Below are 27,867 nucleotides of genomic sequence, written 5' to 3' on the forward strand. Positions count from 1 at the left end.
ACACAGCGAATGTCACAATCGATTTATTGAAAACCAAGTTTGGTGAGCGTGAATGGCCCAGTCAATTGGCGGCCTCGGTCGTGCGATTTTACGCCGTTAGACTATTTCCTGTGAGGCTACGTCAAGTCTATGGTCAATGCCAACAAGCCAGTGACAGTGGATGAACTTCATACGAATATCAAATGTTAAATTATAGCAGTATCGGCCGATTTATGCATGAAAATAATCGAAAATTGAGTTCAGCGTCTAGACTTCTGCAAGCATGCCCATGGTGGCCATACAAAAGTTAAACACAGGAATAAACAATTAAAAAAAAACTTTAGCGCTCTTGTTGAAAACCCCTTTATTTCCATTTCTTCACATTTTCTCTAAGAATTATTATTACCGTTTGTTAGCCTTACTTCTATGGTTTTAACTATAGAACTTAACTTACTTCTATGGTTTACTAATGTGTTTTAATAGTTTTCAAGAGTTCATATTTAGAGGATGAACCCCTAAAAATTGCCTAAGTCAAAATCCAAAGTGTAATATTTTGGTCTTTTTTTCAATCCAAATATATTTTTTTCAGTGTAACAAATAACTGTCCAATTACATTTTTTTTTGACGTCACAAACAGTTTTTGTTTACAAACAAAAAAGCCCTGGAAAAACTAAAAATAAAAACCCCTTTAAAACAGTGTTTTTATTTCGACATACATACATACGTTTGTACCAACGATCACAAAACATAATCAAAATAAAAAAAACAACGCACAAGCAATAAAAATAGTTAATACGAGCTACAAATTGCTCAGCTGAACTTGACTTCGCAATTACGAAATTGATAACGAATGATTGCCGAATATGTGGAAGAACGTGCCTTCCCACAGATTATGTGGCGGACAGTTTTTACTCCCACGCGATATCGTCGAATGCACACATTAGATGTACAGTGCGGTTCAGACGAATGTTACCTAAACATACATTATACTATAGGGCAGCGAATTGACTTTTTCAGTTATTCAAATAATTAAAACAATTTGAATGTTGAAAAAATTTAATTTGATTTTTCACTAATAATTTTCAAATGGGCTTAGTTTGGAATTTTATCTATGTAGATAGAGTGTCTAATTTTGGAATGGTTTCTCCTATTAGTCTAAAATCTCGGTTAACTTAGGTTGCAAATTAGGCCTTAGTGAAACCATATTACTGAAATTCGGTCTCAACCTTCAAGACAGAGTGTTCGACAGACTAGTCAATTAGGAGACAACCCAATTATTAGATACCTTAGTATTTTGACATGGTCCTCCGAAGGACTGTCAGTGTTAGCAAAATGGATCGACTTTCAACGACAGACCTCAACAAATCAGTAGGTGCCAACTACTGTTCTCCAGTATTTATGAGCACATCATCTCTACATATAGAGGGGTTATCTGTCCACCGTTTATTGCTACTATCATTCAGTGAAATTTCATTCATTCATTGCCTCCTTTACTGGGTGACGGTCAATGGGCTGTGATGCATGTTGAAAGTGCGCATGAAGCATAAGAGCCAACCGATCCGCATAGCTTTCGAAGACAGCTCAGCTGTTGCTCATGCTGATTAGTCTATGTTGTTGCAATTGTTGGTGTTGTTGTTGACACTGAACTGACACTTAATCGCTATGCTATGTATGAGTATTTGCATACTTTATAGGCAACAATTTGGACTACAACAATAGCAAAAACACTCCCACTGAGTGAGCAACATATGTGGGTGTCGAGGTGGATGATACTTTTACTCTTGAATTGCCAATCGCGGATTATCACTGTCACTGCTGGAGAGGGTGAATTTAAAGCTGGATTAGCGTGCATAAATATTCGCAATGTTGGGGAAATTTCGTAGACGCTTTGAATTATCCGCGTCAGTTGCATTTGTGAAACGGTTCGGAACGGTTCGAAAACGAAAATAAAAACGCTCGCATTACTTGTGTTCATACACTATTTTATATAGAGAAATAACTAAAATTTTTGGATTTACTTCGAAAAATAATTTAAAAAATTCTGATTCAAAAATAGATCGATTTTAAAAAGAAGAAAGTTACTTGAAATGCGTAAAATTGCATTGCTATGGCTCGTAATCGGGTTGTCCATGCTTTTAATCTTCGAATGTGCCGAAATATGTAAGAAGAAAAGTAAATTAACCAAACAATATATTAAATAGTAGAGAATTTAGAGTGTTCTAGAGTAAAAATTCATATTTTGTACACAAAGGTATGAAAAAGGGCCATACAAATTACATAAGCTCGTAAGCAGAAAAAAATCAACAGAAATCATATTCATACTCTCACACAAAGTTCTCTTACGTTCAACTAATAAAGTTCAAGAATTATATAATATAATCCCATAGTCCTCCCAGTGATATATACTTATATACCTATATATGAAATAAATGTGATTTACATCCGTCTGTGAATTAAGTTGAGTGAAAGTGAAATTTTTCGTCTGGAAAAGTGTACATATTTTATTACAAAAAATAATGCAGACACAATAATGACATCGCATGCGAAAAAAATAGTGTTGATTACAGCAAGCTTTGCCAATTGAGCTCAGCTTTTATTATAGAATAAATTGTGTGATAAATCCAGTGCTCCTATTGTACCTTGTATGTGCAAATGTCTGTGTCTGTGTTTATATAGGTCAAGTTCTGTGAGTGGATGATATTTTATTTCCAAAGGTCATTGAAATCTATTAAACATTTAATTCTATAATGAGTCTAGACCGCCGTAAACGGAAGACGGACATTTGTATCACAAATATTATAAAATTGCAAACACTTACAATTATAGAAATAATCCTTCAGTAAAAAAACTAAATATAAAGGTTATAATATAGTATTTCCTCCGATTCATTATTGGGCATAAAACGACATAAAATTACCTTCTTTATTCAACTTATCCAAAAGGCTTTGATCTAAGCGTTTTTGGCTTGATCTTATGAAGATCATCTATACGATTATATAGACAGGAATTTGTTAAGAAAGTTCAAGGTGCGCTGGAAGGATCTACCGGGATGCAAAACCGCAAAAGTTATGTGTAAAGAAGTAGATCAGAAATACATGAAGTGCTTATTGACGCTCGATAGAGGGAAATATAGGAACATGGTCGCGGCATACTCACTGTTCACTGTCTGGTGGTGGCGCACGCCAACAAGATGGCGCTGACAGAAAGCCTGGAATGCAGAAAATGTCAAGAGGAAGGTACCAGAGAAACAATGGAACATCACTTGTGTGCTTGACATACATCGTTAATGAAACTTTTGAAATTCGAATCCTAAAGGATGACTACTTCTCATTGACTACGTGACGGCACTCCATCTGGTATCGCAAACGTAAAATATGAAGAGCGTGATGTGCAAACTATGTCAGCTCCGGCTGCAACTGTTAACCTTGACTCATTACCGAATTATTATATAATTATAATTGGAACTTTTTCATTTTCCTAATTGGCGTAAACTCCTCTAATTCGTCTGGAAAATAAAATCTAAGGTTAAAAGAAAATCTAAGGTTAAGGCTATACCAGTGGAACCCATGAATAATTAGGCGATGTTAATGATTTTTTTTAAGTACTCGATCGTATGTTTTGAAGTTTTTTGGATATAATAAACTATATTTTAAAAAAATTTTACAAAAATATTGAAAAATAACGGAGTTATGTGCTGTCTTCGGAGGTGCCGAAATAAAACAAGTTCCCCAACTGCAGACTTGTTCCCGTCCGAATGAGTAGCTGAATCAAAAACATTAAAATTTTAAGTTAGTTCCTATACAACGGATTTTTGAAAAATATCAAAAATTAACAAATTACCGTAGTTCCGAAAAAAATCGGCTTTTTTAAGGTTAAAAAAAATGGTAGTTTTTTAATGCCAAATTGACAATTTTCAACCAATCTAAAAGATCGTAGGTCATTGTATAGTAAATATATTCAAGAATACTCTGTTTCAATTTCAGTCAATCGGTCAATTTCTCGTTGAGTTATGATGTCAGCAATATTGAAAAATATCGTTTCTCAAAAAAGAGCCCCTTAAATCTAGACTAAGGTATTCTATTTATCCCGGCAGTCTTACTAACGATCTTTGATTGAAGAAGTGAAAAGAGAAGGGAATGTAGTAAATAAAGAGAGAAATATATGAATATCAGTTTACTCTATAAATACAATGATCTTTATTAATATTTAACAATATTTAACTTAAAGCTTATGACACACTACGTAACAAAATTATCGACGCCGAACGATCGGCTGCAGTCGGTGGCAATATTTGGCTGACATCGGCGGAGGATAAAGCGAACAGCATATTAATGAATGCGAAACGAGCCGAGGTCAGTGCCCAAAAAATATTAAACATTAAAATAAGAAAAAACAATAATTTAAATTCAACAGCTGGCGGAAGGCGTTAAGACACCAGAGAAATTTCCACCCGCCATGCATTTCTTTCAAGGCAAACAGTATCTGCGACAAAGTGAGGTCTTTCGTATTATACAAAAACTGCCCAAGGGTGCGCTACTGCATGGTCACAATACGGGTATGGTCAGTTCACGCTGGATTATAAGCAATCTGACCACGCTCTATAATTTGTATACCTGTCGGGATGTGAATGGTCTACTGATGTTCACCTACGAGCAGAGCAAATGTCACAGTGAAGTGCAGAATGTTTGCTTAGAGCGGATTAATGCTGAGGATCGACGACTTTACGAGCGCCAGCTGGAGAAGCATATCAATATGTATACTGTACATCCGGAATGTAGGTTAATAAGAGTATATGGGTTATTCATAATTCGAATTACTTTAGTCAATGATTATAATTGTTAATCAATTTCACAGCCATGATTACTGATAAACGCAAGATATGGCAACGCTTCTACAATATTTTCAAAAGTGTGGAAAATTTTTACAGTTATCAACCTGCATTCTGTAATTATCACAAACGCTTGCTGGAGGAGTTATGTGAAGATAACATATTCTATGCTGAACTGAGATCACCACTAACGCCGGTAAGTTCCATATTTGAAAGAGCTTAGTACAAATATACATATGGACCTCGAATTAGAATAACTGAAGCTTGTTTATTATATTATTAATAGAAACCGTAATCTGTCCAGCATATAACTCTTATACTTTTAGCTTTACGGCGATAATAATCGTACAATGAACGCCCTAGAAGTGGCCAACGAACTGGAAGCTATCGTTGAGGGTTTCAAAGCTAGACATCCTGACTTCGTTGGTCTCAAGGTCATCTATACCAAGCCAAATCAAGGCACTGTGGATGAAATGGCTCAGCATATGATAACCTTTAAGCAATTACAGTTAGTAAATATTGATCGTACATTTTTATTTGGAAATATTAAAATATTATTTTCCATTTTCTTATTCTATATAATTAGTGATGCAAAGCCAAATTTCATTATTGGCTTTGATTTAGTTGGACAAGAAAATACCGGTGATCCGCTGCATAAATTTGTAAATGAGTTGACTGACATGCCACCCACTGCCAATTTTTTCTTTCATGCTGGCGAAACAAGTGAGTAGTAAAAGAAAGTCGTAATAGCAAAGAAATTTGTATCAACCCAATCATTGGACCTATTATACTCTAGGTGATAAGTTCGAAAATACGAAACCACAAAATCTAAAATCTTTATTAGTTGTCGTTTCCGATAGACAGTATCAAGCCTTTCAATTATGAATAGATTTTTCAAGGTTCTCTATTCTCTTTCTTGCTATTAGATTGGTTTGGCAAAACCGATTGGAATCTCATGGACGCACTGCTGCTCAACACAAAACGCATCGGTCACGGTTATGCACTGCCGAAACATCCGAATATTTGGTCCACTGTAAAGAAACGTAACATTGCCATCGAAGTTAGTCCGATTTCTAATCAAGTAATGGGTCTCGTATGGGATTTACGCAATCATCCCGCTACATTTCTTATAGCCGAAAACTTTCCGATTGTCATAACTGCCGATTATCCGGGTATTTGGAATTCGAAGGGATTGAGCTATGATTTCTATTATGCATTCATGGCGCTGGCGCCAGCTGAGGCGGATTTGCGGTTTCTCAAGCAACTCGCTTTGAATTCGATAAAGTATGACACATTACATTTGCTATAATTTATTTGTGATGAAATAAAGTTTATATATTTTATAGATACTCCATTTTAACATCGGAGGAACGTCGTAAAATAAATCGAGTGTTCCAGAAGAAATGGGAGGAGTTCATTTATAATGTGATCAATTTGAGATTCTAAAAGTAACGTGTTTATTAATTAAGTCATATTTATCAAATCAGTATTACTATTATGATTAATGCTTTACGATGTAATAAATTTCTAGCGATTTTATTAAAATACTAAGCACTGGGTATTGCTTTCAATGAGGCAACTTTGGTTACACAACGCCGGGCGCAAACCAGCCATGCAAGCACTTCGGCACCGGTCCATTCGTATGAAAGTCGCAACGGCCCAACTCAGTCCAGGTTTTGGCGCACAGCACCAGCAGTCCAACGCGGTTGTCATTGAGGCCACCCCAGACCATGGAGGCCAACACCACACCATCATCTTCGGCGGTGGCATCCGGCGCGGGTACGAAGACGGGTTCGCTGGGATAACAATTCGGTTCGCACCATTTCTGTACTGTTTTTGTCAGCACATCCACTTTTACGAGCTGTAAATAATTTGATTGTGAGTTAATAACTCGAAAATGTGAGCTCTCCGACAATATTACTCACTGTGCCGGGGTTCTCTGCATCAACGTCTGAGCTAATCGCGTAAAAGTAACGATATTTTTTGGCTGTAAGCAAACGAAGCAACAGATCAGTATATATTAATCGCAAGCACATTCCAAATTTACCTAAAAACTTATCGTAATGGATGCGTGGCGTCTCACAGCCCCAGTCGCACAGCAACTCGGGGCGCAACATTATGCTGCGATTTTGCAGCTGATACGCTTGCGCTGTGCTGTACTCCAAGGTGACCAAATTCTCCATGGTTTCACTGTCTACATTCGTCTTCGTTTCATCCGTTTCACCCGCAAATGTACTGTACTCGAGCATCTCTTCTTCTTGCAATTTATTAAGCGCCATATTTGTTATATTCTCATAATTCGACTCGGAATGTTTCATTTTGGTCGGTTGCAGATGCGTACTAATGCCGGACATTGTGAAGGATTTCACCACACGCCGCTGATTGGTGGGACGATCTTTGAACGTCACGGTGTCTGCGTTCTCAACTCCTAGAGGCAGCACAAAACGCAAGGGACGTCCACGAAAATGTGAGGCATAATTCGGATTCGATTGCATATTCATAATGGACTCCAAATACATGCAGTTGATCATTTCGGGATCCTTATAGCAACAAATGTCGATCACCACATGATTGTCCTCTTCATATTGATTGATTATGTGTAGATAGAAGAATGCCTCAGATTGGAAGGTGTAGCGTAATTTACCGGTCTCGCGATCTAGCAGATGGAACAGTGTGGGCTTGTCCTCGAACCATTTGAGGCAGGCGGCAAGCTGTTGATTGGATAAACTGGCTTTGACAAATTCTGTCAGCGAAACGGAGAGTGGCTGCTCAACAATTACGAAAAAACGCTCGGTAATGCCTATAACGGGAAAGTATTTAGTACGCATTTTAATCATATTTTCTATTGAGAGCCTACCGAATGTATGCATGTAGCCAGGGTGTAGTTTCCAACGACAAGAAACCGAACCCACAATGTAGGCATCTTCAAACATTTGCTCGCCATGTGGAAAACAAATAATATTGTAGACTGGTCCGGATTTGGTAGCGGCCGTACCGAGATTGTATACAGTTCCGTTGGGTAGTACGTGGGGATGTGACGTGTGGTTTACGATACCAACAAAGTCGGTCACACAGATGCGCCCCTCCGTGGCCAGGGTGCGTGGATTAATTCTGCCAATTATATATATAATGTGTAGGTGCACATACCATAATTTTTAATTAGTTGTTGTTGGTTTACCTGTGCATCATCGGAGTCTCAGCAAATGTGTAGTACTCATCCCCGAAAGGGTAAATTGATATCATTGAGTTGTCGGAACCGCTATCTGGTCGAAATATTGCGGAGACTCTATGGAAATAGAAAAATAATATTAAAAATGATTCTTCCTACAGTTTTTTTGTCGCGTTCGTGTTTCGAACTCAGCCCTAAAAAATTTAACTCACCTATCGAATATCGAATGACATGGATCCGGTACCGATGCCGTACCAAACTCTGTTACCACTATACGTTGCGCAGCGCGATTTTTATTCAATGTTTCAGTCTCCACAAAACGATTTTGATATGTCACACGTCCATTTTTTATAGCGAACCGATGCACCAAAGCCGAACAATCGAATAAATGCTGAAACATCATTTCACCCACCTTCCAGTTGCCGGGTCCATTCCGCAATAAACTACCATTCAACCATGTGGGAATATGTCCGCTGGTATGACCTTCAATGGGCTCGATGATTTCCTGTTCACACGAGCGCAGCCACACATCTGAAGCACAATTTGGATAACAGCGTCCGCCGCCATCGATGCGTACCGATTCAGGATCGTGTTGCTTTGGATTATATCTGATCTGTGGGCGGGAAAGGAGGCATTATTTTTTTATGGATAACGGTTTGTTGATGTAAATAATTAGATCTGGGATAATTGTGTTAACAGTGACCAAAATAAAATTCAAGAACTTTTTTAAAGTTTACTGAAAACCATCTACAGATATTGCTTAAGATTGTAGAATCCTCAATAACTAGGATAGCATAAATCTATATACCATAACTTAGATGAACAATACGCGAAGAATTGTGGGGTAGGATCCCTTACTTCGTGGTAAACAAGGTCGCCAAAGTTCTGTTTTATTCCTTCTTAGGATTGTAAAAATGAATTTATCCTCTTAGAACCAAGGACCAGCAAGAACTTCTTGCTTAAGTATAAAACTATGTTTTAATAGCTGACGGAACTCACGGGACCATATTCAGACAATTGAAACACAGAAATTGTGATACCGATTGTGTGAAAATTCCTACTTGTAGTTCTTCATTCGTCATCAAATCCTTTGTGTATATCACATATCTGTTGACGGGGTTAACTTAGATTCCACATTACATATACTTATCAACCTTGTAAACTTGTCAGTATTGAGGTTCTCTATGGAACTAATCTATGAACTTTCCCTTGTCGAAGCTCTTCCGAGAAAGACTAAATATTTATTTTTGATCTGCAGAACTAGCGACGCAAATATGGAAAGATGTATTTCACCAAATCATTTAAATAGTCAAAACCGTTGCTTTGATCCTGTTTGATATATAGACCCAAACACTATGTTCATGAAGGTCCTCAATGTGTTGTCTATTGATGGTGACAGAGAAGGAGGAAAACTACGATGTCAGTAAGAAAAGAGCAAGTGGCAAAGACCTTAACCTCACTTAATGTTTCGGATGAGCGTGATTTTGTGGACTCAAGTAAAATTACACATCTTTCTGCTAAGTATTTGAATCGTTCCATTCGTAGAATATAAGGAGCTTGAAATTCTTTAATAAATACAATATGAATTATCACTCCATCACCTTTGGCAAAAACCAGGCGTGTATACGCAGGCAAATATATTTCACAAGACAAACAATGGCAAACAAATACATTTGATATTCGTTGACTTCGGAGACAATTCAACACAAAATTTATCACAAAACATTGAACAAAACAAAACAAAGCACACAACTGTCTCCGAAAATGGCAAATAAAGCACTGCCAATGGGCTAAAGACTAACACACTAATCCACTATTGGTTTGTACAAGTAAATATAATCAATATCTCTTGAGCGCGTAAAATCATGGCAAAGCCGGATAACTTACGCTTGGCTAGTTGAGCAGTCAAGCGATTTAAGCCACGGCTAAGACAAATTGTATATATAAACATATGTTTTGTTGCTGAACCGTTAATTCTTTAAGCTCTTAAGGCAAAAAAAGCCAAAAGTGTGCGATAAGCAGCCTATATTAGTATCAGCTGGTATATATGAATACATGTGTATGTGTGTTTATATGTAAAATGAGCTTTCAAGTGCACATGTTTTGGTGGTGGAAAAAGCTTTTACAAGTTTTGCTTTCAAGGACAACACAACATAAACATTACTTGCCCGGCAAGGATGTAGTAGATATATACATATATAATGTATGAAGGTTTCTTTGTATTCTTGTGACTTTTACGAGTGTTTGTTGGAAAACATCACTGGCGCAAGTGTATTGATCGTCCTTGCTCTTGACAGTGCGCGAACTTGGCATTCACGAGAAAGCTGCGAGGTTTTTGTTTATGAGCAAGCAAGAGTAGTTTTGTTTGTATTTACATATATACATATATGCACATATATACAACTGCCAATTAGAGTGGTACTATACTGACAAAAATAGTTGTTGCTCAGCGAAGCAAATTATTTTTAGGACTATAAATATTTTGATTATATTATGAGTATATTTGACTTCCAATCATATGGTCTACTAATTAGTAGTATAGATAATCTTTTCATAATATTATTGGAAAATATTTAATGAAGGGTTTTAGTATCAACCATAATAATAATGATTATTAAGCACATTTAAATAAATGATTTGAAAACAAATTATAATTTAAGGGGGTCTTCTCATGTGACTGCCTGTCTTTCAAAGAATTTTTAGAATTTTGTTTCTATGACCAGTAAACAGATAGAGCTTTATATAAAAAATCGAATTTGTGAATTTGATTAATAATAGAGCGTTCCATGCGTTTACATGTGCTGAGTGCACTCAACAAATTTCAAGCCATTCGGTCAAGCCATTTTTGATATACGATGGAGGAAAATTTGAAAAACAAAGTTTTGAGAAAAACGCGTTCAAAGTTTTCAGCTGACAACTGAGCGTTTCGGACAGCTCAATCCAACGTTAATATAAACAACATATGAATGGAATGAAGACATCATCCCGTAACCGTTTGAATAAAAATATCGTGCTAAGGCGGAGAGGTTGATTTGGAAAAAGCGAAAAATATTACATTTCTAATTCAAAAAAGTTTAAAAGTATGTTGTATAATTAATTTAAAATTCCAAATTAAATGCCTGATATGAATCAAGCATACTTATACCATTTGACGTACTATGTGTATTACAAAGGGCAGGGCGTATGAGTAATATTCTGTATGCCAAAAGCGGGGACAACTATTTATTATTCAATAAAATGTTTTGATTGGTTTTTTATATATTTTCACTATTATTTTAAACGTTATTGAATAAATCATTAGAATTTTTAAATAAAATGTCCAAAAAAATGTCTTGCGGTGTACATCATAAGTCATGATTGGATCATTTAAAAACAATAAACCAAAAATATTTCGGTAATAATGGATAAATCTAGTTACTGAACGAAGAAAGATATTGAAATTTGAATTTTTAACATAATTTTAAACAAAAAAACTCACTTTCCCATATATTGATTCGAAAAAAATAGTTATAATAAAAATATAAAAAAACCTTAGTTCATTAACTAGTAATGTCATTCCAAAGATGTGTGCAAAATTTGGACAAAATCGCTTTATAAATTTTTGAGATATCGCGTTCACCGTCTTGAAAAAATTATTTTTGAGATAATCGCGTATAAAGTTCTACATTCGTACTGACGTGGCCCGATGGGCGGAACTTCCGAAGGAAAGTTTTGATAATTTTTGATTTAAGACAATATTTTTTTTTGGAAATTTTGAAAACCACCGAACCGATTAATGTTTATAATATATGTTAATCAAAGTTAAGCATATTTAAAATTTATTCCAGATTTGTTTATGTTAAACAGTGATTCATATCATTAAACAACAAAAGTCGAATCAGGCAACCCCCTTTGAAGCCTTTGACCCTACATAGTCTATATATCAGATTCTCCACAGCAATAACCTTAAGCTAAGATTCAGCTATATTTCTCTTAATTGAACGGGACTTTGAAACATTGAAATATATAATAGTATTATAGATTAGAGTTCCATTTACCGTAGAGGAGTCAGACATTTTTATCGGCCTTTGGTACCGATCTTAAACAAAAGTTTTCATTCTACAGACAGTTATGCACGTTTCGAAAAACACGTGCATATATGTATATGTAGGTTAAGTTGTTGTCTGCCAACGCACCTAGGCACGCTTATTAAGGGAGGGGTCTGGGTTTCAGCGCAAAAAAAAACACTTTTTTTGTGATTTTTTATCTCGATTAAGGCATTTTATTCAAACCTTCTATACATTATTGAGCATAGTTTTGACTATGTTCTGTAAATTTTTCATGCAAAAATATTAAACCATTAGCCCGTGACAGAGCTTCCCCTAGGATGTCTTTAAAAAAAAAACAATTTGCGGTGTTCACTGTAACTCGGCCGGAAATTATCCGAAAATGAAAAACCATAATAATTTAGTTAAATTTTAAACAAATCTTCCTCCCAACGTTCTCTGATTATTTGTTTTTTTTTTTATTTAAAAATTTTTGGCGGCCATCTAAAGTGTGAACCGTTATTTTCGACTAAAATTTCCGCCATTTTCAGGGTGGGAAACACACTTAATGTTAAAAAAAATGTACTAAACGTAGGGGGGAGGTATTTTATATGAAGAAAATGTGTACCAAGTTTGAAATGAATCGGTCGAGCAGTTTTCAAATGGCAGTGAACACGGACTTCAAAAAAGTAGTTTTGAGAAAAACGCGTTTAAAGCTGCACTGCAATCCCAACCGCCCGTAGCTGTTAGAGTTAGAGCGTTAAAGGCCCCGAGACTAATTAAACAATAACTTCAAGAATATTGCTTAGATCGGAAAAAAAAAAATTTTGTGGACATATTCTTAAAATGTTAAACAATAAGATAAAACAAAAAAAATCGATTTTTCGAAAGTGAAAACCCAGACCCCTCCCTTAAATTCTGGGAAATGCTTTGCTTTTACTATCGGCTACATATTACTAATAACGAACATTTTTTTTTTTAAACTGAACCTTAATAGAATTTCTGCTATGAATATTGATTTGAAGCCATACAAGTGCACAGAATTAGTATTTTCGCATAATTTCCATATCTTCTATAAGTGGCTTCTAGTTTTTTTAGAGTCAACGAGTAGTCCACACTTAAACATATGATGTTAAAATATAAAATTTCACATTAAAATATATTTACAGAATTTTAGCAAAGATCACTTTCTCAAATTAAGTTCTTCAAGCCACTATATTATAGTAATTATTTCACGCCCCTTCTCAAGTCCACACAATTGAAGATAACACTTTCTACAAATGAACAATAAATTCACTTTCAACTTCACCAAAACACATTTTATTTTCAATATGATCCACAGGAACTTCAAAACCAACGACATTTTGAAAATATTTAGAAAACAAAATTTTCGACAAAACTCATTTGCTTGGAAAAATTTCGGTCTCACGCGCTCTAAATTACTAAATTGTATGCAATATTCTATTCTGAAAAAATTCACAAAATTCAAAAAATATTGCGCAATTTGGCAATAAAAATTCAAAATTAAAACAAAACTGCAACAAACCGCAAAAAAGTCGCGTATAAAGGACTTTATAACGCCTTCGGCCATAATAGTAGTGCTGCACTATTGATTGACGTAAAGTAACAGCAACAACACAGCAAGGACAAACGTAGTACAGCTAACGCGACGGTCCGCAAGCAAAGCAAACAGTACGCCTTCAGGTAATTATGAATTATAAATGTTGGAAAAGCGCTCGCTCGCGTTTGCAAGTCAATTCCTAGACGAAGCGTTACGCTCGAAATAAAAGCGACAACTAATAGAATTGTAACTACTTTCCGACTCGAATGGTCATAAATAACAGACATTAAGTATCGGCAGTACACTTGCTGAGCAGAGAAGCCGGTCAGTGACGGAGTGCATATTTGTAGACTCGTATATGTGCGCATATAATACCTTAAGTACATACTACTAATACTACTAATACACACAAACATGCATACAAATGTAAATAAAGCTATAGGTATGTGTGTGTAATAGCAAGCGATAGTATTTGTATAGAGGCAGCATTTGCCGTGCGGCATAAACAAAAATGTACAGCTGCGACCGCAAACAACCGCAAGGTACCCCTGACGGCTTCAAACACCCACACACACACACACACACCAACAAAGCTAAAGTAGTATTATTCCACCGTTAGCTATTTATTTTGTAATTTATGAATGATGCAAATGGTCGTCGGGTCTGGTGAATGCCCGTATTATTTCCGAAATTTCACTCTAAAGCTCTTAATCAGCCATAATAGTGGCTACAATTTGTGTCAATCAAAGCATGTAGGAAGCACATTGACCGTGATTACTTGCTAAATGTATGCAAGTCAATTGTGACAAAAGGCACACTTCGCTTGATTGTGTGGTTTGTAGTCGGCCGCCCAAGGTCGTAATTTCTTTGAGCGGTGCGAAAAGTTTTCAGTGCTATGCTAACCGCTAATCCTTTATTAATACAGAGGAGCGCCTAAAAAAGATGCTACTATCTCAGTTTGATAGTTAAAGATTGAGTGGTAGTTTGTTGAATTCATAAATTAACAATAATATAGAGATATTTGTACATACATATGTAGTATATAGTAGGAAGGTAGCTCAGTGGTTTTAGTATGAAGGAAAAGGTTTCGAAAGCAGCTTAAAGGGTTTCTTTGTCAGTTGTATATATGTATGTATGTATAGACATACAAGTATAAATATATATAAGCTTAAAGGTATTAAAAATACGCCAGCCTCAAAATAATAGTAGTAGTGGCAATTTTTTGTTTTTTAAATCAAGTTAAAGTATTTAAGGGGCACACCTAGTGTAATGGCCTAAAAAAGGTGATTTTTGGGAATTTTTATTAAAAAAAATACTTTATCAATTATTCCAAAATTTTAAGAATATATTTATACATGTTTCAACAATATACAGTGAAAATTTTGAAAAAAAAAATTAAATATTTTTTAAGTTATAGTCGATCTCCAACGGCGCGAAAAAAAAGGTCCTTCACTGTCGCAGTGATTTCGGCCTTCTCCGTGGATGAAATCTAAAAAAAAAAAATCTCCTTAAACTAGATAATATTGTCTGTACAATGACCTACGATAAAAAAAATCAAAAATTAATTTTACACAAAATTTTGGTTGTTTTTGGCCTGCCAAAATTCGATTTTTTTATCAGATCAAAAATCGATAGGTCATTGTACGGAGAATTATATATAGAACATGTAAAAAAAAATCGATGGTGATCGGATCATTTGTTTTTGAGTAATCACTGCAGCAAATTCGGAAAATGCTGTTTCGAGAAAAACGCGTTTAAAGATAAAATGATCGTATTCACTGTTACCGAGCGGCTGCTCTTTAAATTGCTATAACTCAAAAACTATTTGAGATATCGATTTGAAATTTTAATATGTTATTTTTAAAGGTGTAATCTACCGAAGTATGAAACAAAAAAATTGATTTTTTTGAAATTTCACACTAGGTGTGTCCCTTAAGGGATTAGGGGTAGTCAAAGACATGAAAATATGACACTTTTCAGTGATTTTTCTTTTGCTATTAAATCATGTTATTTTACAAAAGTAATAATATGGCATTATTACACAATATGTGAACTTGTTATAGTTGTTTGTTTTGATCCAGTTCCAAAAAAGTTCCTTGCAGTGAAAATCATAAGTCCTTGGTGATTCATCTAAAATTAATCGGATAGGAAAAATTTGTTTTATAAATAGGTAATCCTGGGCCTGATCGAAGCTTTTTTGTTGTTTTTTTTCCAAAAATTAACAAAATGCCGACCTCGGGAATTTTTTTCTATATTTTCGGCAAATAATCAATAGTTAATTGATCTTAAAAATTGAAATTTTTGAAAAACAAAAAAGCTTCGATCATGCTCAGAATTATTATGTATTCTAAAAGCTGTATGAATTTCATTAAAATCTACTAAGCGGTTATCGAGTTACAGTTGTCACCAGTTCAAAAAACATAGTTTTGAGATAAAGGCATTTAAAGTTGCTCCCGAGCGTTTTGGAGCGCCCGAGTGATCTTTGTTATTTGTCGAATAACTCGAAAAGTTATTATCGGATCAACTTCAAATTTTCAGAGAATATTTATTTTAAGATATTACACTTAACGAAAGTGCACTAGCTCTAACACCTTAAGGGGTTACATGGGTTTCGTGGTTTCAAAAAATCAATTTTTGGTTTTTTGGCTTATTAATTTCTACAACATTTCAAGAATATTGTCCTAAATTTTCAAGTCGATCCGAATATTAGTTTCGGCGATACAGCCTTTGGAAGGTGTGTGCTCCAATTTAATTAAAAAATAATAATAAGAAAAAAATATATAAAAGTAAAATAATGGCGGCAAGTGAAGAAGGTTAGAAGATCGTCAAAGAGATTTTCAAGTCGATCCGAATAATAATTTCGGCGTTACAGTCTTTGGAAGGTGTGCGCTCCAAGTCAGGTATTATTGTTACTCAAAACTTTAAACGCGTTTTTCTCGGAGCCGTGTTTCAAAGTCGGTTGTCAAATTTTTGCGAAAACTACTCAACCGATCTTCATGAAATTTTGCACAGGTGTTCGAGATACAATTTACTCGTGCTTGAACGAAGGATTTTATTTTTTTCAATTACAACTATTTAAAAAAAACAAAATGTCAAGCGAATTTGATCAAAATTTTTATTTTTTTGTAACCTCTTTATGCAACCCTTAGAATATACTAAGATAACTCTAATATGTTGCCTACATTTAGGATGTTGCTCTATAAACCATAGTAAAAGATTCCTTGGGTGAGTGTATTATACAACGAATTATATTTAATGTAGACACCACATTAAATGTATAGATATTTATTAAGTTATTTACCAAAATAGTAACAATTATTGTACATTTTGAGAAATAAACTTGAAAAGCGCCAAATGTATGCTTCATTGTTGGAAATTATTCAAAGTATTTATTTTTCACAACTTTTATATGCAAAATTATAATTGAATAGTACACACATGGTACTTGGAAAACTAAAAAAAAATTATTATGAATATTTCACTTAATTATTTTCAAAATTTCAAAGCAAACTAACATTTTTCCACATGTGCACATATGCGCAGCAATTACAAAGCGTAAATATTGCAAAGCAAAGAAATGCTATACCTTCAATTAGCTGACGACCAAAGTGACGGCGTAGCTAGTAGTGTCTTACCTTTATGACCTTGACACTATTCTAAAGTTCTTAAGTCTTAATGTGTTTCTAAGTGAGCACAGGCTTTGCTGTGATTGTAATTTGATATTTTATATGCATATATACATGCAAATGTATATAGTATGTTAAAAATTCTAACTATTCGTCATTTTGTATAATTTTTTCCACCAACTTACCTATTCCACGTGCTGCAACCGCTGTGGTTTTCTCAACAAACCGCGCCGTCAAGTCAACAACCGCTAAGCAGTGCAATCAACTATTGGCAATTAACAGAAAAATGAGGTAAGTGGAAATAGTTAAATTTTTAGTTAAACAAAATAAATCGTTATTTTTCTATTAATAACTCCATTCAAATGAAGTGAAAATAGTTACTCATACGCCACAGCGCACGGCAATGCGTAAGTGATACATAACTGCAGGTGTAACTACGTTGTTGTTGTTATAATTTACGCATGCTTAATTCATTTATTTTAAGTTCATTATCTGCTAACCAAATTGAACTATACAAACAACAACACATACGCGTATACATGCCGAACACAGCGCACTAGGTCAATAACTCGTGTGACTACAGAAGTTATGTATGTATGTATACTTACGTACATTTTTACAATGCAGATATGATTTATGTAGAGCAAAAGCTTGTCAATTGATTTGAATTGATCACAATTTGTGATAGATCAGTCTTAAATCCTGTTATAAATTGATAAATTTGCACTTTTTAGGGAGGTTCGAAAATTAGTAATATTAAAATTAAATAAATATATAAAATTGATAACTTATAAGTAAATAACTGATTATAATTATAAAAGAAAGTTGTAAAAAATTTTTTTATACTTATATATTTTTTAATAAAAATATTTATTTATATATTTATAAAGTATGAAAATTTTTAAGGGAAATAAATGAGTCCAACTTAATTTAAAAAAAATAATTGCCCCAACCTTCAGCTAATCTAATCGCTCGTGCTGTTATCGGACCAGGCTAATATGTGTATATATAAATAGTTTTCTTTTATTATTATGAATAGAAAAAATATGAGTTAACATGTTGTCTGATAAATCAAAGAGCAGCCGATTGCAATGTCACACGTGCAGCATGTCATGTGCGTGAATATGTATGCAAGGTTTTGCATGTTGCAATATTGATTGCACGTGCAGCTCGCGTTACTAAATAATTTACTAAAAATAAATATGAGGACAGTGGAATATTATGAACAATTATGTATTCGTATCGATGTACAATTTATATAATCGTTTTCATAGAGCAAAATAATTGAAAAAGAATAAGAAGAAAAAATAAATAAAAGAAAAATAATGGCGGCTAGGGTAGAAGCTTAGGAAAAAAAAGAAAAAAAATGTATTTCATTAAGGATTTGCTTAATAAAAATATATATTTAAAGTCCTAAAAATATCTTCACAAATCCAATTTTATTTAATGTCTATATCAAATTAAATAAATAGTATATTTTTTAATAATTTTTAAGCGCTCCTTTTCTAACTTAAAACCTTAAAAATACGCGTTTAATTCAACTTTTTAAAATATTACATACTCACCACTCACAATTTTCCCCTGAATATGGTGAAATTCTTCTTTGTTGTGTTTTGACAGCTTAACCTCTCCACCAATTACAAACGTTCTACAATTTTCGTAAACAAATACCTGAGAGCGTAAAATTTACGATATTTAATTGTATACGTGCTCTCTGCGCTGTCAGCTGCAACGTCAGCTGTGCACTTTCGACATTCAACTTCATAAATAAAAACAAAACGAAAAAGTCCGATTTGAAGATGTGAAATTGTGATAAATCGGCACATTAAAACAATACACAAAAATAAAAACAAAAGGGCACAACAAACAAAAATCAATACAAAAGAAATAATAACAAAACGTAGCAGTCGGAGTGGAGCTGTGTAAATTATAACAACGCTGCGGGAGACATTCGAGTATGCTCGGACAGCGCAATTCCGATACACTGATTTAAAACCAAACTCATTATACATTTTTGTTGTGTTATTGTGTTTATTGTTGCAATTTGTGTTATTGTTTATAATTAAAAAGCACCCTCTGAACACATTGCTATATTCGTTTAGCCACACCAGCTGCTACAATTATCCATCTTATTATCGCTGTCTCAGCCAGGAAAACTATTTTAATTTCGGTAACTTGGACACTGAAAGCTGTGCACATCGTCAAAGTAACTGTTCTACGTTTAAAATAATGTTAATAATCAACTATTTAATGCTTACAAAAATTTAGATAACGACTCCAACGATCTATCTGGCAGTAATAATTTGAATTACAATAATTTATTACAATTTCCTACAACGTCCTGGCGCTCGTTAGAAGCAAATATTGACACAGCACCTACAAGTAGTTGTTATAGCTCTACACCGTTTGCTAACACAATGAACGGTAATAGAGTTAATAGTGAGGGTGGCATCGACGCTACCACATCCACCACTAACTCGGTGCACTCTATTAATAATTCCGCATCGCGTACTTGCCGCGTACGCTCAAGGCTGGGTGAATTGAATCCATTATTCCATAAAAGAAATAAAACCGAAGATGAAAAATCATTTCCACCACATCTAATTAAACAGGCACGCAAAACAGGCGCATTACAGCTGAGCGGCAGAGGCTTAACGTCAGGTTAGTAGCAGAACAGTGCATAAAAACAACACTATTTCTTCGTATTGTCGTGTAACACTTTTAGCCTGCTTGAAAATCAATAACTCATCCTTAACTACAATACTGTATGCGTCACGTTGTTTCAAAGACAGAATTGAATTAATTCCCTCGTCAGTTGATAGTTATTTTTACATTCATGCAGTATTCACTTAAGTGTTGAGACAATTGCCTCCAGCTGTTTGTTGTGCGTATTTCCTGGTAGTTCGTTATAAAGGAAGTGTCGGTTTAATATTAAGTGTTTGGTATTACGACAAATTATCGTTTATTGTAGTGTAAAAATAGTGAACAAGTGAGTTCAAAAAAAAACATTTAAACAAACTTAATTTACAACATCACGTTATTTCGCAGTTTACCGTTAAAAGTGAGTGTTAAAAGTGCTACACATATAACTATATTATGATATATAGTTTTAAAAACAAGGAAAAATAAATTGACAGCTTCTAAATCAAGCATTGTGGGAATATAGTTCACTTTTTAATCATAACTTCTACAACACCTATCATAAAACCAGGCAGTGCAAATAGATCACTATTACTATACTAACATATTTAATTAATTAATTTAATGTTTATGCTAAATATATTATATTTAGAACTAATATTTACATTTATTTAAATTTTAAATATAAATATAAATTTTAGTAATAAAAAATCAAAAACTATAATAAAATAACAAACAATCTTAACCTATCTCAATCAGTCAAACATCTATAACAATTTTATAAATTATATAATATACATCAATTGTTTACGGTGTCTTCATTTTCCGTCCCACATTTATCACCTAGCGTACTTGGAGCTGCATCGAAACCACACCCAACACATCCAAAACCATAAAATGCATATTTCCTGCCTCAGCCACACCAATGACCTTTTAATATGTAGTCATGTGCATAAACCTATCCACAATGGCAAAACTAACCGTTAGGGAGTTGTGTTTATCGCTTTTTATGTCAACTGTCTGTCTAGCACGCTAATGTCAGTAACTAACCAAATCGGGCAACCAAGTGCATTTATGTGTATGTGTCTTTACGAAATTATTTATGAACGCATTTCCACTGATTGAACTTGACAGTGAATTTCTAAAGTTTTTTTTATTTTTTATTTTTATTTTTTTACACATAAGTACGCCATACTTTAATAGTATTTGTTTGCATTTAACAATTTTATTCTCTCCAATAAGCAGCTATATTATTATGTAATTTTGTGCAACATAGTTTTCATTTTATTCTACTTATTATTTAATTGCTGTCAAGTATCGTATTACATCACCTAAAGCTGCAACGTAATTTAGCTAACCCAATTATGGCTAAACCAAATTTCATGCTCGGTTAACCATCACGAGCGTTTCGTTCAACACAGTACAACTGAAATTGAATTTCATTGCATAAAATTAACATTAATGCAAAAGTTAGAGTGCATCAACGTAGTTGAATACTGTCGCTCAGCGTTAAAGGTTGCAGCTTCAGATAAGAAAATACTAAATATAAAAGAATAACTTTTTGTTAGAGAAAAAACATTCAAAATTGCGTCCTTAAAGCAAACACGCAAAAAGCTCACATCCTTCTGCATGTGTGGTCCGGCGCATAGGCGTTTATTCTATCACATACGGGAATATCAAATGGCCTCCTCGACCAGTGAGCAGGAGACTGAGGATGAAATCGAACCGAAAAGCCAACGGCAACCGTTGGCAATTGAACGTAAATTACAAATGTTTTAAAAATTCTCAAACTGAATTCTAAAAAAAAAACTGTATATTCTGTGTTATACGACAATGCATGCATAAATTTATAAAAAACTATAGTTATATGCAAATCTGCAGTGATTTTTTTGTGTATTTGTCTAATATCAAGTTTAACTTTTTAGTGCCCGATAAAATTTACCAAATAAACCAGTCAGACAAAGATTTACCAACTTCATTGGAGGAGCTCACCGTGCGAGAGGAAGATGCTTGGTGGAATCAAATGCCTTTAACGAATTTGGATTTAAGTTCAAATGCTTTAACGCATTTGTCGCCAAAAATTGAAAATCTCGAAACTTTGACTACATTGACGGTGAGTAAGGCCTCTTTGAGGCATCTTATGTGAGAACATGATAAATTAATATTACATTTTACCTTGTTTTATCGCCTTATTTCCTCTCCACAGCTGCACGACAATTTACTAACCAGCCTACCCAGGTCCATATGCAGGTTAGAGAAATTAGTGCGTGTCAATCTGAGTCGCAACAAGTTGCGAGAGTTGCCTGTTGATTTCTATTCGTTACCTGAACTGCGTTACTTGAATATATCCTACAATGAATTTGAGGAATTACACCCCGCTGTCAGCGATTTACACATGCTGGAATATTTGGTATGTAAACTAAATTTTATTTTCATGTTTTTTAGCAGCTAGTTTCATGTAAGTTCGATTTCATGTTATTTCATAATTAATTTTCATAAAAGATTTACACACTGCTTTTAAGGGATAACCTCTCAAAGCAAGTATTAGCTTATAACATTGATATTTAAAAATAAAATTTAAAATTTCCATACTGAAGGACATAAAAAATTACAAAAAAAAATGGTTAGAAAACGAAAAAAATGTACTAAAAATGTTGGAAGAATATGAAATTAACAAAGTATTATTGATTTTTCAAATATTATTATTTTCCATATAAAAAGCTTAAATTAATTCAATTGTTAATCATAACAGCGGCTTCAGACACACATTCTAATTAAACTAACAGATTCAATAACTACTAACTCCGACAAAATATATAATGGAGACAGTTTTGTAAATTATTAAAAACCTCTTAAAAATTTAACATTTTGAAATCAGTTAAAAAGAGAGAGAGAGAGGGATATTATAGTTTAAGGGGTTAGACGGGTTTCAGAGGCTAAAATTAAGGGTATTTTTACAATTTTATTAATATAAATTTTTATATGTACAATCATATATTTCATTTAAACAATTCAGCGTTTCGAAGACAAATGTTCAAACAGTATTGTGTGAAATTTTTGACAAAAAATTCCTAAAACTCAACCGTTTGCACCACATCTCCAATGACGTGTCCAAAAATAAGGTCATGGGGTGGACATCATAACTCACGATTGGTTCATCTAAAAACAATAAACCAAAAATATTTCGATATTATTATATATGGGTACATCTAGGTAATGAACGAAGGAAAAAAGAAAATATTGATATTTGAATTTTTGACAGAATTTAAACCAAAAATCTCACTTTTGTGGTAATATTTTCGGCATATATTGACTCCAAAAAAAGTTATACTAACAATATAAAAAATCCTCCGTTCATTAACTAGATAATGTTATTCCGAAGATGTGTTCAAAAAAGAAAAAAACATTTCATAACCTTTTGAGATATCGCATCCTCCGACTTGAAAAAAATTAGTTTAGAGATAAATCCGTTTAAAGGTTTACATTCGTTCTGACGTGGTCTGATGGTCGGAACTTCCAAAGGGTATTCCTCTTAGAATATTACTCGGATTGCTTGATATTTTTGAATACTATTTTAAAAATATTGCACTATTTAATAAGACAATAAATTTTTTGTTCAAATTTCGAAATATTGAATCCCACCTAACCCCTTAAAGCAATACAACTATGTATAAATGTAGTATTAGAAGAAAGAATCAGTAGCAATATTAAATTGATAAAATATTTAATTTAATAATTGAAAAACATATTACAAAATTATTTAATAAACATTAGAAAAAAATAATAAACACAAATTAACAAAAGCAAATATTATATAAATAATACTAATTTGAGAGCTTAAAATTACTAGCAGTAAATTAACATAGCTAAATTATTATAGCAATTAATTTATTAATATTTAAAATTTAAAATATTTTTATATAGACAAGTTTTTATTTTTTTTTTACCTAATCTAAAATTTAATTATCGATAATATTTTTTTTAATTAAAGTATTAGTAAAATCTCACATAAGAGCTTTTATTAAAATGCAATATTTATACATAGTCGGTTTAATAATAAACATATTTTAACACTATTAGTAACTATTAATGTATTGTGGCTTCTGGTTTATGGTATAAAATTATTATCTTACTAAAAGGATGCTTCACATAATTCACTTACGGGGCTACCCAATGGTATTGGCTTTCTGGTGCGCGTATCTGAGCTTTTACTCTCACATAACCACATAAAAGAACTGCCCTCCGATCTGGTGAATATGCGTTGTAAGTTGATGAAATAACCAAATTAAATTAATTATACCTTTAAAATACAAATATAATACTTGTATATATACTATTGCAATTTAATGAAATATATTTTTTGTATTACAATTAAAGCTTTACAGAAATTGGATTTGAATCATAATGACTTGATAGCCTTGCCCGAGGATATGGGCAGTCTGCGCAAATTGGTATGTTTATATCTGCAGCATAATGACATCACACAATTGCCCGATTTCGAAGGCTGTCAGAATTTGCAGGATTTATACATTGCCAATAACTTAGTTGGGGTAAGCTCTTAAATTTTTGTCAATAAAATTATGAATTTAGCCTAAATGTATGCTACAAACTATTAATTAAGTGTTTTTGAGAAAATATTATTTCTTTCTACTTGCATAAATATTCATATTTCAATTTTTCACCTACTGTTCTTTTTTTTGTAGAAATTACCCGAGAGTTTTTGCTCAAACTTGCCACATTTGAAAATTCTCGATTTGCGCGATAACAAAATTACGAAAATTCCGGACGAAATTTCGCTACTGAAAAATCTTATTCGGCTCGATCTTACCAATAATTCCATAAGCAATCTGCCCCTATCGTTGGGCTCCTTAGCGCATTTGGTTAGTCTGCAAATCGACGGTAATCCCATCAAGTCCATACGTCGTGATATACTACAGTGCGGTACAAATCGGATACTACGTACATTGCGTGAACGTGCGCGTGCTTCTAACGAAAATCAACAACAACCACAACTTAAACAAGGCGATACCGTTTCCCTCAACTCTGCATCAACGTCGTCCGGCACATTTGTACAAAATAATTCCGATAAAATGGGTGCGGATGGTTTGAATAGTCCACGTCGTCCGGCTGGTGGTTGTGATGAAGACACAACATTTCCCGATAAGTGAGTGTTTTAATTAGTGTTGTGTTGTTGTTGTTGTTTGGTTTTGGTTTTATTCTATAGTGTATATGTGTATATGTAACAATTTGTGTGTGCGTGTGTGATTGAGTGTGGCCAACCCCTCCTTCTCCAATATAGACATAACTCCAATACATATATGAATGTGAATATGGATCAGCCGAGCGGAACAACAGCAGCAGCAGCACAAACCCAATCGATGCATTCAATGCAACAATTTGCATTTAATTATAATTGCTATGAATATATGAAAATGGATGTGTCCAAATTTGTAAATCCATATTTTCCTTATAATAACTGCTACGGTACATTAACATCAACCTATGATCCGCACTATCCAATCTATCAACAACCAATACCATATCAAAATAACAATGGCCATGGCGGCTGCAGTATTTATTCGCAGAATATTTTCTAATTGCCACACGAGTGATTAGTAATCGAAACGTGCTTGAAATTTCAGATACAAAATGAGAAACACACACACCCTAAATGTCACCATGCAGTACTTGTCCACAGTGCCAGACGAAGTGTTCCAAACAGCGGCGGAAGAGCATGTCAGCTGCGTGGATTTCTCCAAGAATCGTTTGGAAAAATTGCCAGATTCGTAAGTGTGACAAGTAGTTGTAGAAAGTATTTATTTTTTCAATATTTTGTGGTTAATAAGTAACATAAAATTTTGACATGATTATTGCAGTAATATGACTACCATTTAGCGAAAATAAAACAAATTATACCAGTTTTTTACCATTTTTTCAGAATTATTTATATTTATGTGTCTATTATTAAATAATGAGATATAACGGCTTTTATGCAAATAATTTATTTTTATACCAGTTTTTAATGCTCCATAATACACATAATTTTTAATAACAATTTAGCCATTTATATATTATTTTCTTTTTGCTTATATTCATGAATTATTATTTAAATAATTTCATAATGTTCTTAGACCACTTTTTATTTGAAGAAAATATCATTCAAAGTAGTTTTTCGATTCGCTTAATGTTTTAATTCTCTCACTACCCTTTATTATGGATGGTTAGTTAAATAATTGAAGAAATTAAAAACATAGTGTACCAGTTTTCAAACATGGTACATAATATTCTGGTATAATAATAATTTTTTTTATTTCTTCCATTTATTTAACTAAAGACACATATTTAAATCGCTGAATTTTATTTCTCTTTTATATTTTTTACTTGAAAAAAATATTCATACTTTCTATTATACCAGTTTTACTGTTTTTATTATATTAGCAAATAAATACGTTTTCTTTATTAAAATATTAAATATTTTCATCGTCATTTATTGTTTTTTAATTTATTTTTTACTTAAATTTTTATACTAACGAAAATAATTATACCATTTTATACCAATTTGTATGTCAAATTATTCTGATGAACTAATTGAATATTAAATGCTTGGCATACTCTAGTACGTAGTGTAAATATATTTGGTTGGACTGAAATTGGTTACTAACTTTTACACAATTCTTGAGAACGAACCCTCTTCCAAAATATCCACCTTAAATGCCATCCAATACATATCAAAGACGAATTTTTCCTATTCCCTTTGTCGACTCTTCCTTTAATTACTATCGATTTGCAACGTCAAAAATATTATTATTACGAATTACAGCAATTAATATATCTCTCACCACCCTTATTTCGCCTCCAGACTTCATCTTCTTAAGGGCAGTGCCAGTGAGTTGGTGTTTTCCAACAACCAATTAACCAAAGTGCCAACATTTTTGTCGCAATTCACACGTCTTACATTACTCAATTTGTCATGCAATCAACTGACCGATCTGCCGAAAGAGATGGGTGTGCTGAACACCTTACGAGAATTGAATATTTGCAATAATCGGTAAGTTGGTGTCTATATACGCACCCTAATCAATATATGTACAGTTTCTTATATGATTTCCACTTCATCTCAGCTACTGTTTATCATATTTAAATATTATCCATTATATTATAATTCTTTTCCAGCTTGGACCACATACCGACCTGCCTTTATCACATGCAAAATCTGGAAATTCTATTGGCCAGCGACAATCGTATCAAGCATATCGATGCGACACCAGAGGGATTAGGCGCCTTAAAGCGACTAACTATTTTAGATTTGCGCAACAACAACATTGAGCAAGTGCCACCCGTACTTGGCAATCTAACACATATTGCGTAAGTCCAGCTGAGATCCAAACTACCACATAACCTCTGCTAATATTTGTAATCATACAATCCACAGCACATTGGAACTGATCGGGAATCCGTTCCGACAGCCACGCCATCAAATACTTGCCAAGGGCACAGATGCCATCATGTCGTACTTGCGTGATCGTATACCAGCTTAGGGCTAAGCCAGCGAGCTGGATTCTTTTCTTTTAGTGTACATTATATTTGATTATTTGGAAACGAAATGGAATGTGTTTGTTGATGGTGCGAAAAAATTTTCAAATTACCGCTTATTTTATAACAAAAATGCCTAAGCTACTAAGCTGTTAACTCATGCGAGCTTTTTGGTAGCACGTAGCTTAAATAGCGGTTGGGTTGATTTAGTTTTGGAATTTTATCTGTGAGAACAAGATACGCAATATTTTCATACTATATTTATATATATATATATGATGTACGCTTAACTAAAAAAGGAAAAATATATTTTTAACGATATTGCAAATTTGTTGCCATCTCTTTAGCCAGAGTTATGGAAGCAGCTGCATTTTTTATGCTTTAATATTTTACTAACTACATTACACTAGTCATTATGTACAACATACAAACGTAAATTCATATATAAATTTATACAGATTTTTTATTTATTTAAAAGAAAATTCTAAAATTAGAGACACCAACCA

At 33.5% G+C, this 27,867-nt stretch overlaps 3 protein-coding genes across 8 annotated transcripts; 2 read left to right on the top strand and 1 right to left on the bottom strand.

Moving 5' to 3' along the window:
* The first annotated feature begins 1,619 nt into the window (after window positions 1-1,619).
* LOC105218108 (adenosine deaminase 2) lies at window positions 1,620-6,354 on the top strand. The gene is made up of 8 exons (XM_011193477.3): window positions 1,620-2,139; window positions 4,207-4,331; window positions 4,393-4,753; window positions 4,834-5,003; window positions 5,134-5,315; window positions 5,394-5,530; window positions 5,734-6,091; window positions 6,154-6,354. Exons 1-8 carry the CDS (start codon window positions 2,067-2,069, stop codon window positions 6,251-6,253), a joined length of 1,506 nt encoding a protein of 501 aa, XP_011191779.2. The 5' UTR covers window positions 1,620-2,066; the 3' UTR covers window positions 6,254-6,354.
* Window positions 6,241-13,688, bottom strand: LOC105218109 (carotenoid isomerooxygenase). Of its 4 annotated transcripts, XM_054230153.1 has the most exons (8): window positions 9,696-9,773; window positions 9,578-9,648; window positions 8,189-8,589; window positions 7,986-8,093; window positions 7,665-7,918; window positions 6,855-7,607; window positions 6,733-6,794; window positions 6,241-6,668 (listed from the first exon to the last, which is right to left on the bottom strand). In XM_054230153.1, exons 1-8 carry the CDS (start codon window positions 9,700-9,702, stop codon window positions 6,393-6,395), a joined length of 1,932 nt encoding a protein of 643 aa, XP_054086128.1. In that variant the 5' UTR covers window positions 9,703-9,773; the 3' UTR covers window positions 6,241-6,392. The 4 variants fall into 4 exon arrangements, with proteins under 4 accessions (XP_054086128.1, XP_011191781.2, XP_011191780.2 ...); XM_011193479.3 differs by lacking the exons at window positions 9,578-9,648; window positions 9,696-9,773 and adding an exon at window positions 13,548-13,688; XM_011193478.3 differs by having other exon boundaries at window positions 9,578-9,772.
* On the top strand, window positions 13,562-27,821 carry LOC105218110 (leucine-rich repeat-containing protein 40). Of its 3 annotated transcripts, XM_011193480.3 has the most exons (13): window positions 13,562-13,705; window positions 17,427-17,479; window positions 19,291-19,394; window positions 19,457-19,849; window positions 21,754-21,941; window positions 22,035-22,238; window positions 23,968-24,091; window positions 24,206-24,378; window positions 24,532-24,992; window positions 25,471-25,614; window positions 26,688-26,876; window positions 27,002-27,193; window positions 27,261-27,821. In XM_011193480.3, exons 2-13 carry the CDS (start codon window positions 17,475-17,477, stop codon window positions 27,364-27,366), a joined length of 2,283 nt encoding a protein of 760 aa, XP_011191782.2. In that variant the 5' UTR covers window positions 13,562-13,705; window positions 17,427-17,474; the 3' UTR covers window positions 27,367-27,821. The 3 variants fall into 3 exon arrangements, with proteins under 3 accessions (XP_011191782.2, XP_011191783.2, XP_011191784.2); XM_011193481.3 differs by lacking the exons at window positions 26,688-26,876; window positions 27,002-27,193; window positions 27,261-27,821 and having other exon boundaries at window positions 25,128-25,503; XM_011193482.3 differs by lacking the exons at window positions 13,562-13,705; window positions 17,427-17,479; window positions 19,291-19,394; window positions 19,457-19,849 and adding an exon at window positions 21,345-21,587.
* The last annotated feature ends 46 nt before the right edge of the window (window positions 27,822-27,867 follow it).

This window comes from Zeugodacus cucurbitae, chromosome 2 (genome assembly GCF_028554725.1).
Source record: "Zeugodacus cucurbitae isolate PBARC_wt_2022May chromosome 2, idZeuCucr1.2, whole genome shotgun sequence".
Classification (NCBI taxonomy): domain Eukaryota; kingdom Metazoa; phylum Arthropoda; class Insecta; order Diptera; family Tephritidae; genus Zeugodacus; species Zeugodacus cucurbitae.

Excerpts from the sequence above, each read along its gene's own strand:
- LOC105218110 (XM_011193480.3), top strand. Across the intron at positions 21,942-22,034 it reads AAACTTTGACTACATTGACG|CTGCACGACAATTTACTAAC; the intron begins GTGAGTAAGGCC and ends TCCTCTCCACAG. Across the intron at positions 22,239-23,967 it reads TACACATGCTGGAATATTTG|GATGCTTCACATAATTCACT; the intron begins GTATGTAAACTA and ends TCTTACTAAAAG.
- LOC105218109 (XM_054230142.1), bottom strand. The coding sequence starts at position 9,515 with ATGGAACGATTCAAATACTTAGCAGAAAGATGTGTAATTTTACTTGAG. Across the intron at positions 6,795-6,854 it reads CCATTACGATAAGTTTTTAG|CCAAAAAATATCGTTACTTT; the intron begins GTAAATTTGGAA and ends GTTTGCTTACAG. Across the intron at positions 6,669-6,732 it reads ATGCAGAGAACCCCGGCACA|CTCGTAAAAGTGGATGTGCT; the intron begins GTGAGTAATATT and ends AATTATTTACAG.
- LOC105218108 (XM_011193477.3), top strand. The coding sequence starts at position 2,067 with ATGCGTAAAATTGCATTGCTATGGCTCGTAATCGGGTTGTCCATGCTT. Across the intron at positions 5,316-5,393 it reads ATAACCTTTAAGCAATTACA|TGATGCAAAGCCAAATTTCA; the intron begins GTTAGTAAATAT and ends CTATATAATTAG. Across the intron at positions 5,531-5,733 it reads CTTTCATGCTGGCGAAACAA|ATTGGTTTGGCAAAACCGAT; the intron begins GTGAGTAGTAAA and ends TCTTGCTATTAG.